The 20,253-nt window shown below is 42.2% G+C and overlaps 1 protein-coding gene across 2 annotated transcripts; it reads left to right on the top strand.

The window, feature by feature from the left end:
* Positions 1-233: 233 nt before the first annotated feature.
* On the top strand, positions 234-18,037 carry LOC123373253 (corticotropin releasing hormone binding protein). Of its 2 annotated transcripts, none has more exons than XM_045022134.1 (7): positions 234-278; positions 3,593-3,686; positions 4,002-4,159; positions 6,975-7,185; positions 9,850-9,998; positions 13,128-13,245; positions 17,630-18,037. In XM_045022134.1, the coding sequence occupies exons 3-7, from the start codon at positions 4,013-4,015 to the stop codon at positions 17,785-17,787; spliced, it is 783 nt and encodes a 260-aa protein (XP_044878069.1). In that variant the 5' UTR covers positions 234-278; positions 3,593-3,686; positions 4,002-4,012; the 3' UTR covers positions 17,788-18,037. The 2 variants fall into 2 exon arrangements, with proteins under 2 accessions (XP_044878069.1, XP_044878068.1); XM_045022133.1 differs by lacking the exon at positions 234-278 and adding an exon at positions 3,012-3,143.
* Positions 18,038-20,253: the final 2,216 nt, after the last annotated feature.

Here is a 20,253-nt window from a genome sequence, read left to right as displayed (position 1 = left end):
GTTTAGCTTCAATAACACCAATGAATCTCTTGCTCAAGTTTAGGACTGAGCTTGATCCAAACCTTTGTTTGAGGTTCCAAGAGATGCTCCTTGCGAACACCAGTTTCTAGCCAGGACTGGAAGCAGTGAACCACCACAAGTAAAGCTGCCTGTGGCCAGACAAAAAGTGCTGTAAATCTCACAGGAAAGCCATTCCACTCACAATTGCACCTTGTTGTTCTTCCATCTGATCCCGAGCTGCTAGTGAATCTGCATGATCAACTGGGCTCCTCAATAAGGTATCAGTCACCACTGGGGACATTTCTGGTGCATATTCTACAAAAGGCTTAAATCTCAAATGGGTTATGTTGTTACTGTTCATTAATTCTATCAGTGGCTTGTCACAAGTTTGAAATGATCAAGAACCTGGAAATAATGTGTGAAACTCTCACATGCTATAGGCTCACCAAACATTCTGTCTCTTCAGGTATTCCAGGGCTCAGGGCCTGAAAGTCATAAGGGGACATACACTACGGGCTCCCTCATTTTAACTGGATTAGCACCAATCAAAACCATGGACTAGGTTCTGTGCTGTATCTCCAGAGGGATTCAGCACAGGAGGAACAGGTCTTGGTTCTAGGCTGCTGCTGGGGATGAATGAGTTCTGTTATCTCCACTCTTAGATGGTGACATTTCAGCTATAGCTTTGACTTATTCCAGATGTGTCCTCATAAATTAGTTGTCTCTTACACTGTGATCTTGGCTGGTATATGTTTTACATTTGTTTTATTCAGTTTTAAAAGTGAACATATGACAATGCAAGCTGAATGATGCTAGATTCTCCTACAGGAGTGAGAGCAAGGCCATCAGTGGGGAACCTCTCCAGCTCCAGTTTCTCTTGATTCTAATGTAATGTTCCCAGGAACTCTTGCAACTACTCAAGTCCTTCTCTATCCTCCTTCTCTATGATAGCATGACCAGGGGCTTAGAGCTGTGATTTTCATAGGGATTTGGTGTTTTAGTCTCTTAGGTGCCTTTGCAAATCTCAGCATAGAGCCACAATATTTAAATATTTCAGAGCAGATTAATTGAAGACAAATTTATTATTTCATTGCTGGGTCAGCCACCAATTAACTACTCTGTTCACAAGACCAGTTTTAATAACTTTGATACAAAACAATGTCAATGTTTAAAAGTCGTATGTGAACTGAATGCATGAGACGTTTTACACACTTAGAAAGACATTTTTGGAGAGGCCAAAATATGTGGAGACAATTTCTCGGTTTATATTTCTTTATGAAGATTTTTGATGCAACACAAAACCATAGGTTTAAATACAGAGGATAAGAGGAAATAGGTTACATGAAAGTAAACTCTAAAATAGGAATTTTAATCTTAATAAAGAATCTTAATAAATAAATTCATTGGACAGAATTCCAATGATTAGTAAAAGCAGCAAAGAATCCTGTGGCACCTTATAGATTAACAGACGTTTTGCAGCATGTGCTTTCGTGGGTGAATAGCCACTTCGTCGGATGCAAGTAGTGGAAATTTCCAGGGGCAGGTATATATATGCAAGCAAGAAGCAAGCTAGAGATAACGAGGTTAGTTCAATCAGGGAGGATGAGGCCCTGTTCTAGCAGTTGAGGTGTGAAAACCAAGTGAGGAGAAACTGGTTCTGTAGTTGGCAAGCCATTCACAGTCTTTGTTTAATCCTGAACTGATGGTGTCAAATTTGCAGATGAACTGAAGCTCAGCAGTTTCTCTTTGAAGTCTGGTCCTGAAGTTTTTTTGCTGCAGGATGGCCACCTTAAGATCTGCTATTGTGTGGCCAGGGAGGTTGAAGTGTTCTCCTACAGGTTTTTGTATATTGACATAAATCAGATATTAGGAATGGCAACTGATTGAACTAACCTCCTTATCTCTAGCTTGCTTCTTGCTTGCGTATGAAAATTTCCACTACTTGCATCCGACGAAGTGGGTATTCACCTACGAAAGCTCATGCTGCAAAATGTCTGTTAGTCTATAAGGTGCCACAGGATTCTTTGCTGCTTTTACAGATCCAGACTAACACGGCTACCCCTCTGATAAATGATTAGTAAAAGATTCCAAACTATTGTCTCTGATGACATAAATGCCTTCAAATGGACAGCTCTTAATGAGTGAGCTGCTGGGGGAATCCTGCTGCTTCCTGGGACTTGCTCTGCCCTCCCCCCTGCTCTGCTTTTACCTCCCTGGAGCCCTTGTACCTGGGGGAAGCCATATGGAACCTGTTGCCCATAGGAGCTGCCCCCAACCAAGACAGGCAGGGGAGGGAAAGCAGAGGTCCCTGGCTGGACCTTCCACCCTGCTACTCTGGCTGCTGTAGGGAGAGACCTTGTTCTATGCAGTATGCACCTGCTTTTACATCTCTAGGAGAGGAGACCCCATTTACCTACCTCCTTCACAAGGGCATTGTGAGGGATAATTAATTAATGTTCATATAACACTATGCAAAGCATCTCATAGTCTAGCAAACAATTGGTAAGAGCCCTTGTAGGCACTGATAGCATTGCAGACGTGCATGCATTCAGAGGGTCCAGTTAACATAGCGTAGGAACAGGTTCTGGTTCAGTGTGGGATGCTGCTGCTGCCTTTCCTGGATGTGCTGTGAAATTCCATGTAAGGGGAGAGAGACGTGGGGAGGCTCTTTGTTTCCTGTTTGCCTTTGGATAGTTGGGCTAATTCTAACTATCAATCCCACGTTTAGTAGGTGCAGAGGGACACTGCGCTTCTCCCTGTAGCTGTTTAACTATGCCAGACAGGTAAGTAGAAAAGACAGTTGCCAATGAGAAGAGCTAGACTGGCTTGGAAATGTGTGGCTGTGATTTGGACCCTCGTCATACCCACGTACTTTGTCACTGAGATAGGGTAACCCATGGTAACTGAATTCCTAGCAGTACAGGGACCAAGTGCCTCCCCTCCCAACAGCTCTATAAAAAGGGTCTGTCAAAGGAACCCCACAGGCTGCTGCCTATCAGCACAGACAAGAAAGAAAACTTAGATAGTGAGAGAGAAGCAGGGACCAGAGAGGAAGTGCCAGCATGGCTTCTGCTTTCAGACTTCAGTGCCACTGCATCCTGATCTTCTTGGCTGCCCTCAAGGGGGAAACCAGATACCTAGAGGTGAGCAATGCAACTGACACCTATCACAGCTCATCACACCTTCTCCTTCCTTCTTCCAACTTGCAGTTCCAGGTTTAGGGCATCCTGTCTGTCTCCTCTACCCCTCCCACTCCCTTCCAAATCCTTAGGAGCAGACTAGAGGTAACATTAAGGGAAGCAGTTCCTCTCCCCCATTCCCGCAGCTAGTGCTCCTTTCCGCAGCCTGCTGGCATTGAGACTCACCGTGCATCTGGACTGCTCGCGCTCTCTCTCCAGCTCTGGTCCCCTCTGGAGCTGGTTGCCTCATCCGCGACAGGCAGGAAGTTTCAGACAAAGCTCTGGAGGAGGGCGGGCTGCCATTCTCTGACACCTGTTTCAGGGGGTACAGGCCCGGGGGGGGATTGGCTGCTGCCATCAGCCCATTTCACCTTGGCCCAGGCTCTTCTTGCCCAAGTGTTTCCTTTCCCCAGGCGAGGGGTGCTGGTGAGGACGAGCCCTTTCTGCTCCTCAGCGCAGACCTGAAGCGGGAATTGGCAGGCCGGCAGCTCTACCATCGGGCGCTCAGTGAGTTTCTTCGCGTCTCGGCTAAGGGGGAGCCCCGGTGAGAGCTCCGATCGGGGGACCCTGGGGGCAGGGGGCTGAGGGTGCGTTTCTCGGCCAGGGCGTGGGCGCTCCTGGCTGAAGGGAGTGGGAGATGGGATGGGCAGCCTGGACCCCGGGCACGGAGGTCTAAGCCCGAGCAGCCTCGACTCCCCCCAGCTCAGTTCTCCCCGGCGGGTGGGGGTGGCCGGGGCTGTCTCTCTGCGGCACGGTCAGAGGGAGCTGGGCGCGGGTCTCCCTGCGGGGAGCGGTGCTCAGCTGCAGTCTCCGTCTCTGCAGGGTGCATCGACATGCTGAGCGTGGAGGGGCAGTTCACCTTCACCGCCGCGCAGCCCCAGCTGCACTGTGCCGCTTTCTTCATAGGAGACCCCGAGGAGCTCATCACACTAGACTACGACTTCGTCAATATTGACTGCCAAGGGGGAGATTTCCTGAAGGTAGGAGGCTGGCAGCGCCTGGTGATACTCGTATCCTCCGTACACTAGCCAGGCACAGGACATTGCATTTATGGGTGTGGGGGGATGGAGGGGAAATGGGTGTGCGAGTGTATGTATATTTTAGGGGTTTAAAAAGTAACTGTCATTGGTACTTGTGCTCCTAAATCCCGTAGGCGTTTCTGAAACTCTCCCCTTGTGAGAGGTGATCACGATGCAGGCGGAGTTCCTTGTTAAACCGCAGTGCAAACATTTCAGAACTTTCACAGAGGACCCCCGGCTATTTCTTCCTTCCCATTTCATGTGACTGGTTTAAAAGAGAAGCCCAGTTGCTCTCTCACCCCTCATTAGTGTTGCTTTGTTGTTGCTTTTGTAACACGATGAATCACACGAATGCTGTGGATGTTACTGTAGCTCTTAGAGGATTTATTTAGCTTTAGTTTACTGATGAGGGGCTTGGTACATTCTTTCTTTTAAATGGCTCCAATGGAGCTTTTCACAGCGTTTAAACAGAATGAACTTCATGATTCATGGTCAATTATATTCCAGAACGAAGAAAACGTCACTGGAAAACTCTGAGTTCAATGGCCGTACACCAGGGAGAAACTTTCACCAAGTACTTAATTCAGTTAATGAAACCAGGGGAGGCTTCAAAGTACCAGTGTCATGACCTCATGGGCCCCCCTAATCTTAACATGGGAGGGGGCTATCCACGTGCAGATCCCATCCTTCCCGGCAGGGGTCTGGGGATGAGGAGAGGAAATAAGGGGGAGGTGTGGAATGAACCAAGCCACGCCTTGGACTTTTGACTTCCCAGTGGAAATACAGATCCCCACTGTATTACTCTTTTGTAGTCTCTCCCACCTTGGGATCTCCACCGGTGTCACATTACCAGTGAGTGATATTAGGGGAGGGGAGAAGTGATACTGGGGACCTCCTGTGGAGCCATGGCATATGACACTGGACCTTTTCTGCTGGGCCAGAAAAATTCAGAGAGAACTTCACTAGGGGCCTTCATGGATTTTCCTGCAGCCTACACTCTGAGTTTCACAATTCTTACAAACAGCTTTACCTGCTTATATTCTAACACTCACATGTAGCCACTTGATAAGGATTTGCTGCTCTAGAAGATCTGGGCCCTGATCCTTAGGTAAGAAAGCCTTTTCCTATAAGCATAAGGATTCCTCACTAAACGCTTGCAGGATCTGGGCCCTTAGTGTCTAAGAGCTCTACATGAAAACCCCTGAAGCATGTAATGGCTTGCTGAGTAAAGGAATGAGAAGACAAGTGAATCAGCTCTCAAAGGGTAGTTGCTCAGTTAAGCTAATTGCAGTGCAGGTACTTCATTGTTTGTCAGAGCCAGAACAAATGTTCTCACAAAGTTTCTCAGAACACTGTAAGGGCATATTTGATGCCATGTTTACTGTCATGTTCTTCTGTGGTCAGCACAAGCCTCAGAGTGAGATGAGAAGGAAATGGTGTAGTCCAGTTGGTTCCAGGATGAGAAAAGGACAAAGTGGATGAGGCAATATTTTTTATTCCACCAACTTCTGTTGGTGAAAGGTACAAGCTCTGGAGTTTCACAGAGCTCTTCTTCAGGTCTGGGGAAGGTTAACAGCATGCCTAAGCTAAATACAAGTTGGGACACTCTGGATACCTTCCCCAAACCTGAAGAAGAGCTCTATGAAGCTCCAAAATTTATATCCTTGGTCCAATAAAAGATATTACCTCACCTACCGCGTCTCCCTCATTAAAAGGAAAGGCACAGAAAGAAAAAGGTCTGACCTAGCACAAGCAGTAATACTGGCAGGAATTCTTCACTGAATATTTATCATGCTGATTTTTCAAGCTGAAGTGCCAGGGCTCAGGAATGTCTTCTATCCAATTAAAAATGAGCATTAAAACATTCCAAGTGGAAAAAGGCAGAGGCATCAAAGTAATTAATAGTTAGAGGTTGAGATGGTGACATATATTTGACGCTGATGCTAGATGAGGTCAGTCAAAAGCTTGGCTTAGTAATAATGGAACAGTAATAATAATGGAATAATAATAAATAATAATAATAATAAAATTATAGTTTTAAACCATGGGATTCTCACTCCAGCTTCTCTTCATTAAATACAACCAACACTACCCCTGGGAAAAGTATAGCCTAAACATTTATCTTCTATGCATTGACTGAAACATCAGCAGTTACTTTCTTTTAACCACAGAGACTATAGAAACACAGATTATTCTAATTTCATTGGTGGTTTTGGACTAAACACCTGGTGTCAAAAAAATCAACAGATCCACTACTAGTTGAGGCGGTTTGGTATTTCTGGGTTAGGATTATAATGCAAGATCTACTTGTAGCAATTACCAAGAAGATGATAGCTAATATAAGCATTGTTTTTAGGTACATAAGATATGACGAGCACTGAGCAAGACACAGAATGAGAATGAGAATAAGAGTGAGGCAGGTGGCAAATTGAGATTACTACTACTCATTGGCCAAAGATTTGTAAAATGCAAGTTTGTATTCCTTACTGAAGTGGCATCATTGTGGGAAGGATCAGTGTGAAGTTTCATGTTTCAGGGTTGGTTATTCAAAACCATCTAGGGGTGTTAGGAGCTCATTAAAAATAAATGGGTCCTGTGTTCCTAATTCCCTTATGTGCTTTTGAAAATCTCACTCTCAAACTCCACCTTTAGAGGAAAACTCTATAGTGGAGCCTCTTTTACATCTTTTACACTCTGTAATCTTTGACACATTTGGAGACTGCTGACAGAATGGTAACAAACCTGAACTGTTCTTTGAATCACTGAACCCCTGTAGGTATTTGATGGCTGGATACTCAAAGGTGAGAAGTTTCCTAGTTCTTTGGACCATCCTCTCCCTACTTCAGAAAGATACATAGATTTTTGTGAAAGCGGCAACATCCGAAGGAGCTTCAGGTCATCCCAGAATGTGGCGATGATCTTCTTCAGGGTTCATGAACCTGGGAATGGATTTACGTTTACAATAAAGAAAAATGCCAACCTCTTCCGTAAGTCTGATTTTCATATTGCCACTTGGATTGTCAGATGGGCTACATTTGGATTAGGAACCAAAAAGAACCAATCATTCTGAAGCATTATGAAGCAGTACAGTTGAAAAGAAGCTGGTAAACTTAAAATCACTCTCTGAAATCATTTTGAACTTTTCAGTAAATGGATAGACAGAGAGAACCAGATTCCTAGCTGCTGGAAAGTGACATCGCTCAATGGAGCTATGACAATTTATACCAGCTGAGGACCTGGTTCAGAAATAACCAATATAGTCTAAGCTTGTGTCTCACATTAAGAGAGAAAGTCAGTGAAATATGAGAGATTTTTTAAGAATGCCTGCTATATGTAAGATCCAAGGAATTTTTATTTCAAAGAAGATTTGTTCCAATCTATAATGTTAATATATCCAATAAGAGTAAATGGTATTACTTTAAGGATCTTAAATTTGGCAAATAACTAGAGCAGGGTAGGCAATGAGAAAAATATTCAAATATGTTATTTGAAATATGTGGTGAATTTTGACAAATTACTCTACGGCCATGTTTTCAAATGATCTGCACAGGTCTATAAACTGACCAAATGAAAAATAATTTACTCAAAACACAGCACAAAATTCAGAAAACAATTTATTTGACAAGTACTATTCGACCCAGTCCAGTTACTATTCATTTGATAAACATGCTAACTCAGAGTGCAATTCTGCCACCCTTACCCACACTGAATATGCCCTACTTTATATTATAGGCCCAAACCATCCTGTGCATGGGTGGAAACTCAGAGGAAGGAATTCTCTGTGAGGATCCCCCATGGAAAGAGAGGGTTTAATCTCCTCCCTCCCCGTATGAAAGGCTGTGGGGGCTGACCCCAAATCTGGATGATCTCTGGGAGGTTTGTGCTTCCATGTGGGCTCTGATACCTGGTGCCGCTTCTCTGCAGCATGGTTCCTCTGGAGCCTGCCCGTGACTGCTCTGAGGAAATGACAATATAACACCGAGGGCCAGGGTAGGGGAAGACCTGTATTCCCCGGTTCCACTCACTTCTCTCTTCAGCTCATCCAGTTTCCTGCTCCACAGGGTGGACCCTGAACTAGAGCCTGGGTTCCCTGTAGGATCGAGCAGGGTGGGAGTGAGCTGCACACAACGGGTTCTGTGTGGCTCTAGGGACAATGTCTGAGCCATACATTAGAATAAATCCTCTTTAAAGGTGAAAGATTCCTTGGAATGAAAATATAGGATCTTTAATATGGCAGAAACAAGTGTGCCAAAAACAATTGCTGCTCTGTGTCACTGAGACACAAGGGAAGCTGCCACTGAATCTCTCAATTTAATGAAGAATTTAAAATAAAACCAATATTCATCCTCTCTGGTTTCAATGGGCTCCATTTCAATGTGAGTAAGTGGGGGCAGAACATGGCTGTCAATGAATGTTTTAGTAGCTATATAATGTAAGATAATAGCTAGGGGGCTTCATGTAATATTTATCTTATTATTCAGTACTGACCAAAGAGCTAGGTCTTAATCCCTAAGACACCCCTGCTCCTATGCAGAGCCGCACTGAAGTCAATTGGACTCCATGAAGATACAAGAGTCAACCCAGGCAGAGTCAGTTGCAGGATCAGGTCTAAGGCTACATCTACACTGCAGTCGGGAATGATTTGCAGCTCGTGTACATGTACCCGCACTACCTTTAATCTAGCCGGCTTGCTAAAAATAGCAGTGAGGATGTGGTGGTTCAGGCTTCAGTGAGGGCTAGCAATGCAAGGATGTACCTGGGAAGGGCAGGTAGGCTTGTATGTCCCACAAGTATAGCTAAGCCCTGGTCTATGCTACAAACTTATGTTGGTATAACTACGTCACTCAGGGTGCAGAAAATCCACACGCCTAAGCGACATAGTTATCCTGGCCTAACCCCCGATGTGGACAGCACTATGTTGACAGGAGGGCTTCTCTCGTAGACATAGCTACAACCTCTTGGAGGAGACAGAGTACCTACGCCAATGGGAGAAGCTCTTCCGTCGGCATAGGTAGTGTCTTCACTAAGCAAGACAGCACTGTAAGTGTAGACAAGCCCTAAACCACAAGCCTTTGCGTCTTCACTGCTATTTTTAGCAGATTAGCTAGATTAAAGGTAGCATAGATAATCTACAAAACCTTCTAATTACACCCCCAACTACAGTGTAGACGTAGTCTAAAATACTCAGCTAAAAGGAGTTTCTTAAAGTTCTTTGGCATGTGATATTACATTCTGAGTGATATGCTGGCAATTGCTAGAGAACATCATCATATAGCCAAAGGAAATGCTGAGTGAATCTCTTTTCAGCATTCTATTTATAATAAATAGTAATAAAATGAATTGTTCTTTGATAGCATCCATTATTGGAGAAAATGGGATATAGTGAACAGGGCAGACTGGCCTATTTTGGGAGTGTAATGACACCGCATGCAGGCCAGATTCTGTTCACGATTACACCAGCTGTAAAACAGAATAACTCTGCTGAAGTCAGCAGAGGTCCTAGATGGCAGAATCTGGCCCTGTGAGTTTGGCCTGTGAGCTACAATTACATCAAAAGTGTCTAGAAGACAGTTGGAGGTCTACATCTTTGCTGTATCCAGATTGTGACTACTGTCCAAATAATTATGCTGTATCTTTTTCCTGTGCTAAAGCTTGCAATGTCATCTCTCAGACCCCTACTGGAAGGTTTACCATGGTAATTCCTCATCAGCACAGAAACTGCAGTTTTTCCATAATCTATCCAGTGGTGATAAAAATATCTGACCTTATACTGGGACATTTAAATAGCCTCCATTTAAAGGTGAGTTGTTTGTTTGTGTCATAGTAAGTTACTGTCTTCAGCTGGAGTGTAGCATAGATAAAGAGGTTATACAGGGTATCATTTGTATATTTACTATTATTAATAGGTTGAGTGCCCTTATATGTGCTAGGCATCTCATAAGAAACCAAGGGCTTCTGCTCAAAAGAGCATGCGATCTACATTGACACAACAAGTAGTGATGGTCTTAAACAGGCAAAAGGGTAACACATACTGTGTGATTATGGGTGTGTTTAGAATGACAGACATTAAAAGCAGGAATCTATTTACAGTGGACCCAGTCCCATGAGGTGCTGAGACCCCTCTGCCCCTTCTTATTTCAGTAGGAGGGGAGGGGACTTGTTAACTTGCAGAATTGAACCCGAGATGGTTTGAAATCTAGGGAAATGGTATAAAATTAGTACCTTGAGTTCAACCAGAGGAAACTCTGCTGACTGAATTCCTCTGAAGATCATAGTAACCCATTTGGACCACAACAGGTCTTCCCAAGAAGACCCGTTTATAATTTAAGCCCATTAATACGGCAGGAGGAAGGCCCAGAGCAAGCAAAGAGCCCCTCCAAATGCATGGAGAGGCAAGCGGGTTCTTCCACAGCTCAGCCATGGAGGAGCTTAAGAGGATTACACACACACACAATCTAACGATGAACAGCTGTTAGTTCTAAAGGGTTCCAAGAACAGGAGGAACACCCACAGCTGCAAAGAACCTTTTCCCCCATAACATGCAGACTGGGGGGAGGAGTGAGACAGATTTCTTTGTCCCGGGGGTGCTTCTCCTGTCTTGGCTCCCTTGCAGAACTACCAGCTGATAATCTTCAAGTTGTGCAACCTCTTTATGCTCTTCCATCACAGAGCTGTGGGGGAACCTGCTTGCCTCTCCATGAATTTGGAGGGGTTCTTTGCTTCTCTGGAGCTCCCTAGTGCCACAGTAATGGGCTTGTAAGGGTGATGTCAGAGCCTCAGGATATGTCTCCACTGCAATTAGACACCTGTGTCTGGCCTGTGCCAGCTGACTCAGGCTCAGGCTATTTAATTGTTGTGCAGATGTTTGGGCTCGGGCTGTGGGACCCTTCCACTTTGCAGGGTCTTAGAGCCCATGCTCCTGCCTGAGCCCAAGTGTCTACACTGCAATTAAACAGCCCTTTAGTGTGAGCCTGAGCCAGCTGGCACAGGCCAGCCACGGATAACTAATTGCAACATAGACATACTCTGAGACATATGGAGATGGGGTCTGACAGCCACTTGGGCTGGGGCTGGGTTTTGTCAGCCACGTAGATGCTATGTGATGTCCATTGAGGAGCTACTTTGCCCACAGGTTTTCAATAGTGTTCCATACCTATGGAGTTAGCCTGAGGCAAGGGGCCTGGGTTCTGTCCAGCTTCATGATGTCAAGCACCATAGGGCCAAGATTTGGCTGTAAACAATATATGGGAAAGAACAGTAAATGATTAAAGCTAAGGTATTGAATTTCATGCAGATAACAGCAATGTTCAGTCTGTGGAGTTTGAAGTATAATTTTTAACCACTTCATAAATTCTCATCATATATTGATTATACCATTGCTGTTTTGTTTGTGGCACAGAGATAGTTTAATTTAAAAAAGAGAACATTTATGGGAACCTGGGTGACTCAGTAGTTAAACTGCATATCTTAAATCTCAGAGGATCCAGCTCAAACCAGTACCCATGTATCACCTTGCCTTACTGTCCCTCCTTGCATGGATTTACATGGTTGTCTCTGATCAAGGAGAGAGAGAGTGTTCCCCCAAACATAGTTCTTAGGTTATTGCCAGGGCAACCCCCCCCCCAATAAATGTAGGTCTCCTAAGTGAAAAAACAGAGTTTGCCCATTATAAACTAGCTGAAAATGCCTGTGGATCTGATTCTGCCAACAGATGCACACCTCTTTTGTCCCACAAGGAGTCCCATTTGTCTCACTGAAGTCTCTGGGCCTGCAATCACATAAATGGTGGCAGAAGTTGCCTAGAAATGTAATTTGCACCAAATTGGCATATGGTGGTGTGCAAAATGAGTGTGACTTAATCATTAACAGGCAGACGTGGGATTGTAACAGGAAAAGTAATAGTGGAAACTAACTGAGCACAGCTTTTACCATGGGTTGAAGTAGCAGAATGGGAGTTGGTATAAGGTAATGCTGGCAGTCAGCATTAAATCACAGAATAAAATCTTCGCAGTTTTGTAAGACAGTGAAGCTGCAGAAAGAGACTCTTCCCAGCTACCTCAGTCTATGGAAGCCAAAATGTATTGAGAGGCTTCCCCAGGATTGCAGGGACAGTTTGGCTCCAAAATCCTCTTTCACCCTGCCCCAGTGGATTTTAGGTCAGCTAAAATGGGGTTTCTGTTCCTTTCACAATGCTCCCTACTTGGGAGAAATGGAGGGAGAATGTTGTGCTTTCCTGATATTTTCATTATGAGTGAACTTATTGAACAACATAGCCTGGTTAATTGTCACGCTGACAACTACCTAGAAAGGTAATGGGATGGTGAAACAGAGCGGGGTGCGCACTCTCTCCTCTCGCTCTCTCTCGCTCTCAACATTGAAATGAAACATTGTTTTGAACATTTCATTTGAATCCAAACAATTTTTTTGACTTTTCAGTTTGCATAAATAAATAAATAAATAAATAAAAATTGTTTTCAGGGTCTACTTGAAACATTTTTAATTTTTTTATTTTTCATAATTGCCAGTGAACCAAAAAGTCAGTTATTTGCACAGCTCTGTGGGTGTGGAATTTATAGTTAGGATTATATTAGAAGCAAAAATTAATTGACTAAACTTTGCAAAGGTAATATATTTCAGCACCACAGCTATAGGATCTTACTGCTTTTGATAGGATTATTTCGTTTGCTAGAACCAACGTGATCCAAAACCGTAATTGGGTACTCCTATTGGCAAAATCCATCTACAGATTACTTATATGGTCTCTTAAGGAAATTAAATTTGCTAACTTCAAATTAGAGCATTAAACAGGCCTAAAGTGGCCTGATTTTTACAGGAGCGCCCACAACTCCCATTGACTTCAATGATATCTAAATGACTATTTAATTTATTAAGTATATTCAAAATGTATCTTCTGTCTCTGTCTTTATAGAAACCATCAACAGGCTGTGCAGGAGTGGGAGATTTTGTGGAGCTGTTGGGTGGAACTGGATTAGACCCCTCCAAGATGTTCCCTCTAGCTGATCTGTGCCAATCCTTTCATGGTTCTGGTGAGATCTTTTGTTTAAATTTGTGCATGAGGAAATAATTAATTAGCAGTAGAGTACAGCAGAAATCTGATTTCCTGGTAGGCCTGGGTACTTCATATGGAGCAGAACCTGAGAATCAACGATGTTAAGAGTGCAGCCAGTATGTTTAGGTTTCCTGTATCACAGCCCCCAGATGGAGAACCTAAGGACAGACTAGAAACCACAGCAGGGTTAAGCTTCAATTTAAAAAAAAACAACCCATTCTTATTACAGATAGTCAATAAGGACTGCAACAGAAGGATGTTCCTAGCAACCATGATAAGGTCAAAACAGGGCAGGCAAGTTCTGAGTGGAGGGGTAGGAGTACTTCGTATGTTACTCAAAGTCCCAAGGAGTGCGATGTGATTAAGCAATTTTTTGGTCTGGTGATTGAACCGAAAAATCGAAAATATATATATTATATATAATTTCAAGGTGACTCAAAAGCAAAATATTTAAAATATTTTGGCAAACCAAAGTAGTTAAAAAATATACATTTCAGGTCAAACAAAATATTTTGTCCAACCCAAAATGAAATGTTTAATATTTGAGGGTGTTTTTAAATACCTTTTAAAACCTTTTTTATACCTTTGATACAAAACAAAAAGTCATTTTGAAATTGAATACTTAAAATGCTTCATTAAAAACATCAAATCAAAACATTTTGATTTTTTCAGATTGTTTTGTTTTGTTCGGACGAAAACAATTTGGTAAATTCAGTATAAACTAACTAAATGTTTCGGTCGACCTGAATCTACATTTTTTGATGAAAAAGTTTTGCCCTAAAAATTTCACCCAGCTCTAGTTCTAAGAGCCTTCTCTTCCTTTGGAAAGGAAAAAAATGTACTGCTTACATAATTTCCTCTAACATGCGGGACGTTAGAGAAGCTCGAAATCAGTGTACCTCAAGCTTTTCAGGCTGATGACCTGTTATTCAAAGTAAAAAGTTTTTGCAGTCTCCTTATATTTACTATAAAAGAAAGAGTAAAAATGTATGTGGGATAATAATAAGCCTATATAATGTACTTTTGTGGATATGTGATTCAAGAGGTTGACAGAAAACTCTTGATCGTGACGAGTAAGGGTGTACGGGGCAGTAAGATTTTCTTTGCTTTAGATTGTAATTCAGCAGCTCGTGACATCTCCTCCTCCTACCCCCAATTGCCTTGCATGATCCATCTTTGAGGTCACAACCCACCATTTGAGAAAAACTGCTCTATACCATAGCAAACAGAATTAAAGTCTCAGACAAAAAAAAAAAAGGTTACTGAGCCTACGCTGAGTGCTCCTATGAGGTAATATTGTTTCCAAGGCAGCTTTTGAATACAGTGTGAAATAGTGCTCCAGTTAATGAGAGAAAGGGAAATCATACAATACTATATTGTCGGGATGAATCTGAAGGGTTGGGAGGCCAGTGGATTCAGGCTCCCTCCAAATACAAAAGGCCACTTTGAGTTCTTGAAATGGTCTACAAAGGTTAATGCCAAACTCCTCTTCGAGCAGCTCATCACAAAGCAGGGTTTAATAACAGGCTCAATCAGCTTTGACAAGGTGTGGGGCCTGATGCCACTCCTAATGCATATTTGGAAAACACAGGTATATGGAGAGATACAGCAGAATAACTGAAGAAGCAATGAGAAAGACAGAGCTCAGTACTGTGGGACCTCTATATTGAGAAGTTCCACTGACTTCAGTGGAGACTCTGAGTGCACAGAGGACTTAACAGGATGAAGACTAGGGACTGGGAAAAAAGTTAAAGGGAGAAGGGATTGATCTGTGAAGGGGAGAGAAGCAAAGGAAGAAAACAGAGAGAGGCAGAAGGTACAATAGAACACAGGGGAAAAGAAAATGGAGAGGAGCAAGTGTAGAAAAGGTGTGAGGATGGAAGAAATGAGGACAGGTGAGAGAATGGGAAAAGAGATGAGCAACAATATAAATCCTATAGAACTGGCTTGAAGCAGGATGGATTAGTTTCAGCATAATGTGCTGCTATGAAGCTTTAGGAACAATCGTGACATCTTAGAGCTCAGGTTCATCCTAGAAGGGACATGTTTGGGCTCTGAAAAAGGGATAGCACAAAGGTGTATATTTCAAAGGTGACGCATTGAGGAAAGCATGAGGGATAAGTTTGCACTGCCTTTTGATACAAGGGAAGGTTAATAGTAAGGAAAATGACACATTCCCTCATTGGTAAGGTTAAGATTCTGTCATAGGTATTTTTAGGTCCTGGGCAGTAAACAAAGATTCACAGAACCCCAATACCTGTCCCTGACTTTTACTAAAAATACCTGGGGGAGAGGGATGACAAACAGAGCACTGCCGAGGCTTGCAGCTGCTCCAGACCTGCCACTTCTCCTGTGGTGGGGGCTGACCCAACCCCAGCCTCTGCTCCAGCAGCCCTGCCCCAAAAGAAGTCACGGAGGTCCCAGAAAGTCATGGAATCCATGATGTCCATGACAGAATCGTATCTTTACTCATTGGTAATGCAACATGGAAACACAGATCTCTTGATGCCTCTTAACCAATGGGGTGGAATAACCATGTAAATAATCAGCTATCCATAGAAATGTAGGGCTGGAAGTAACCTCAAGAGGTTGTCTAGTCCATCCACCCCACACTGAGGCAGAACTAAATAAACCTAGACCATCCTTGACAGGTGTTTGTCTAACCTGTTCTTAAAAACCTCCAGTGCTGGGGATTTCACAACTTCCCTTGGTAACCTATTCCAGAGCATATCTACCCTTCTAGTTAGAAAGTTTTCCCTAATATCTAACCCAAATCATTTTTGCTGCAGATTAAGCTGATTATGTCTTGTCCTACCTTCAGTGGACATGGAGAACAATTGATCACCATCCTCCTTATAACAGCTATTAACATATTTGAAGACTGTTATCAGGTCCCTTTCAGTCTTCTTTTCACAAGACTAAACATGGCCTTTTTTTAAACCTTTCTTCTACAGCTCAGGTTTTCTAAACCTTTTATTATTTTTATTGCTCTCCTTGGGACTCTGCAATTTGCCTAAATCTTTTTTAAAGTATGACACCTAAAACTGGGCACAATATTCCAGATGAGGCCTCACCAGTGATGAGTATGGTGGGACAGTTACCTTCTGTGTCTTACATATGACACTCCTATTTATACATCAGTCTTTTTCGCAATGGCATCTCATTGTTGACTCATATTCAATTTGTGATTCACTATAACCTCCAGATCTTTTTCTCCAGTACTATTGCCTAGCCAGTTATTTCCCATTAATATTTGTGCAGTTTACTTTTCCTTCTCAAGTGCCATGCTTTGCATTAGTCTTTATTGAATTTTATCTTGTTGATTTCAGACCAATTCTCCAAGTTACCAAGTCATTTTGAATTCCAATCTTGTCCTCCAGAAATTTTATAAGCATACTTTCCACTCCGTTATACAAATCATTAATGAAAATATTGAATAGTACCAGACCCAGGACTGACTTCTGCAGGACACAATTGGACACATTCTCACAGTTTAATAGCAAATCTTCGATAACTACTCTTTGAGTATGATTTTTCAACCAATTGTGTACCCATTTTATAGTAATTTCATCTAGACCACATTTCCCTAGTTTGCTTATGAGAATGTCATGTGGGACTGTGTCAAAACCCTTCCTAAAGTCAAGATCTAGCACATCTATTGCTTTCTTCCTATCCACTAGGAAAATAACTCTGTCAAAGAAGGAAATTAGGTTACTTTGACATGATTTGTTCTTGGGCTATTCCTTATAACCCTATTATTCTTCAGGTGTTTACAAATTGATTAATAATTTGTTCCAGCTTCTTTCTAGGTATTGAATTTAATGTGAGTGTTTCCCATTTGGGCATGCTGTACTAGAATTTAAACACACCTTTTACATTAGGAAGAATCTTCTTGGTGTTGCCACCTAAAAACTGTCATTCTTTCAATAGGAAATATTTCACAAATGGTTTATTAATGACACCTCCATGGTTGGGAATGGTTTCCTTTAAATATTATTATCAATGGTACCAGTATTTAACATTCATATACATTTCAGGGTATAGATATAGAAAGGGGACAGGTGGAAATAACATATGGAATTAGTATTAGTAAATAGAACATTTGGTGAACTGGTCAAACCATTTAAAAATTAATATAAAAATACAAAATTGTATTTTTTAATTTTGTTAATATTTCACTTGTATTCAGTAATGTCATCATTCCACAGTCAGCTGGGTGAAAAGTTCATCATAGCGAGAAAGTTACTATATAAGAATGGATACTTTCAACTGTCTATTTAGGCATGTTATACTATGAACGTGAGGCATTTGTATTTAGTAATTCCTAACATAATGTAAAACTCTATCTTTTTATTGATTAGCTCAAATGAAGATTGGCTGTGACAATACTGTACTACGAATGGTATCCAGTGGCAAGCATATTAATCGTGTGTCATTTGAGTATCACCAGCTTGACCAATATGAATTGGAAAACAGAAAGGAGAATAGCATTGAGGAGTTCTGCTTCCCTGGTATTTGAGAAACCATTCAAAGCATTTTCACGCTGCTAGCAAAAATATGGTCTTGGTTGATAAAAAAATGTACTTTTAATTTTAACTAACTAGTATTATCAAACTTTCTATGGCATAAGCATCCTTATCTTTTTCATATTAAACAGCTGTTCCCATGGACCAATCAGGAAAAATTACCTAATGTGTTAATCTTTCTATTTATCATAATACTTTTTTTGTGTGCAATATTTGGGTTCCTTTATTGTATCCAAAATTAATACAGAGAACAGAAGACTATGTTCCCAATATAATTATTATTTCAAAAGGACAGAGGCGAAAATCCTCTGTGTAGCTAGTTTGAGCGTGCATAAAAACTACAAATTAATATCAAATTCAATTAGCAACTTTATCTTTTTATATCAGATGCACGCACAAAAAGAAAAAATATAGAGGAATGAACATCAGTTTTATAATAGAAAATCCATTATTAGTATGTGCAAAGATTGCTTATTTATTACTATAAATGTACTATTATTTATTTCTATTTACTTGTTTTTAATAAAAACATTTGTAGCATGGAAACTTTTCCTTACACAAGTCCAAACATGAATAAAAACATTCAAAGTGTTGGCAAAATTTTATGTTGCATTTGTTCGAGAAGCTGTTTATCTCTCTGGTTAACTTTGTAAATCTTGTGCAGTTTTGTTGGAAATGATAATCTTGGACATCTGTCACTGTAAAACTGGACCATTAAAGTAACATTATGGCCACAAATTTGGTTTGCACTGTTGCATACCCATATGAAGACTTACAGTAAGCACCGATTTAATAGTTAATTAAAAACCTTAAACAGTAAAGATAATTAAGTGGGCACTATGAGGAAAGTGTGGGTATAAGTACCTATAAATATAGATATTTTTGTCCCTGGACCTTACCTACCTATAAGAGGGGAATGTTGTGTTAGCATTCCAAGTACAGCTTTCAGAAGGGTGACAGTATATTGAAATATCAGCATTACACAAATTATTCTACCTTAGAAAAATAAGGCTCCATTTCAAGTGTATCTCAGGAGCACTTCTCGATTAATTCTTCACGTCTTTGAAAGTATTGCTGCTAAATTTAGGCCTTAGTGACATTATGGCTGAGATTTTTAATACTGGGTCCCTAAAATTAGGCTCCTATATCCATAGTCAGGCACCTAAACAAATGTCCTGATTTTCAGAACTACCAATCACTCATCTGCTCCCACTGAAATCGGTGGAAGCTGCTAGGGCCTCAGCATCTCTGAAAATTGACACTTCTGTAGGAGCCTAACTTTGGGGACCCTGTTCTGAACCTATAAATTCTGTTGTGGGTTGGGTGAATCATCATTGAAATAGGTGGGTGTAACCACTGCCCCTCACTTAAGATAGTGGTAAGAAACAGGCTCCTTTATGAAATAACAGGAGTTTTTGTCCTAAACACAGGTACACCCAGTGCCTTAACCAAAAACACATGTGAGTCTGCCCAGGAATTAGAATGATGTGGAATCAGAAATCTACCTTTAAACCCTGTAACAATGTTAAAGAAAGAGGCATTGAGTTGAGGAGAGCCACTCCTCATCCTCTACTGAAAGTAGCAGAGACCCAGGGGTGGCTCCAGGCACCAGCACGCCAAGTGCGTGCCTGGGGCAGCAAGCCACGGGGGGCGCTCTGCCGGTCGCCGCGAGGGCGGCAGGCAGGTTGCCTTCAGCGGCATGCCTGCGGAGGGTCCTCTGGTCCTGTGGCTTCAGTGGACCTCCCACAGCCGTGCCGCTGAATCCGCGGGACTGGGGACCTCCTGCAGTCAAGCTGCCGAAGGCAGCCTCCCTGCCATGCTTGGGGCGGCAAAATACCTAGAGCCGCCCCTGAAGGGACCTCCTCTCCTTGGCTTGGTAGAGCAGCTCTTCTCAACAGCTCCCCACACCTCTTTGGCTCTTCAGTTTCAATCTGCTTTAACCACTCACTGGGTGTATAGCAGCCATTTTCATCCGTGAGCTGGTCCTGAGTTGTTGGACCCTAAATCTGTCATTGCAGGGGAAAATTCTGCCTTTGGGGAGGAAAGAAGTAAAAATTTCTTAGGCAGTTTTTTTAACATGGTAACCTGGTTGAATGTGCCTTCTAGGTTCGAAATTCTACTGGTGGTCCCAGTGATCTCACCTGCTCTGCCCAGTGATCCAGCTTCACTGGGACTATATAATGCAAGGCTGTGATATCCATGGGTGAGATGGACCCCTTGTATAGTAAAAACTTTACAAGGAAGCTTAAAGAGAGGTTCCTCTCTAGGCCAGTGGTTTTCAACCTTTTTTCATTTGTGGACATCATTTCAAATGGAGATGTGAATCCCTTTGGAAATCCTAGACAAAGTTTGTGGACCGCATGGGTTTGTGGATCACAGGTTGAAAATCACTGCTCTAAAATCATTCCATTGGAACTCCTCCCAAAATTAGCTGGAGGACTAGCCCCAAACCTGCCACA

This window comes from Mauremys mutica, chromosome 6 (assembly GCF_020497125.1).
Source record: "Mauremys mutica isolate MM-2020 ecotype Southern chromosome 6, ASM2049712v1, whole genome shotgun sequence".
NCBI lineage: Eukaryota > Metazoa > Chordata > Testudines > Geoemydidae > Mauremys > Mauremys mutica.
Note: the sequence above shows the minus strand (reverse complement) of the source record. Positions and strands in the feature narration are given on the sequence as shown.

Excerpts from the sequence above, each read along its gene's own strand:
- LOC123373253 (XM_045022133.1), top strand. The coding sequence starts at position 3,063 with ATGGCTTCTGCTTTCAGACTTCAGTGCCACTGCATCCTGATCTTCTTG. Across the intron at positions 3,687-4,001 it reads GCTCTACCATCGGGCGCTCA|GGTGCATCGACATGCTGAGC; the intron begins GTGAGTTTCTTC and ends CCGTCTCTGCAG. Across the intron at positions 9,999-13,127 it reads TAAATAGCCTCCATTTAAAG|AAACCATCAACAGGCTGTGC; the intron begins GTGAGTTGTTTG and ends CTGTCTTTATAG.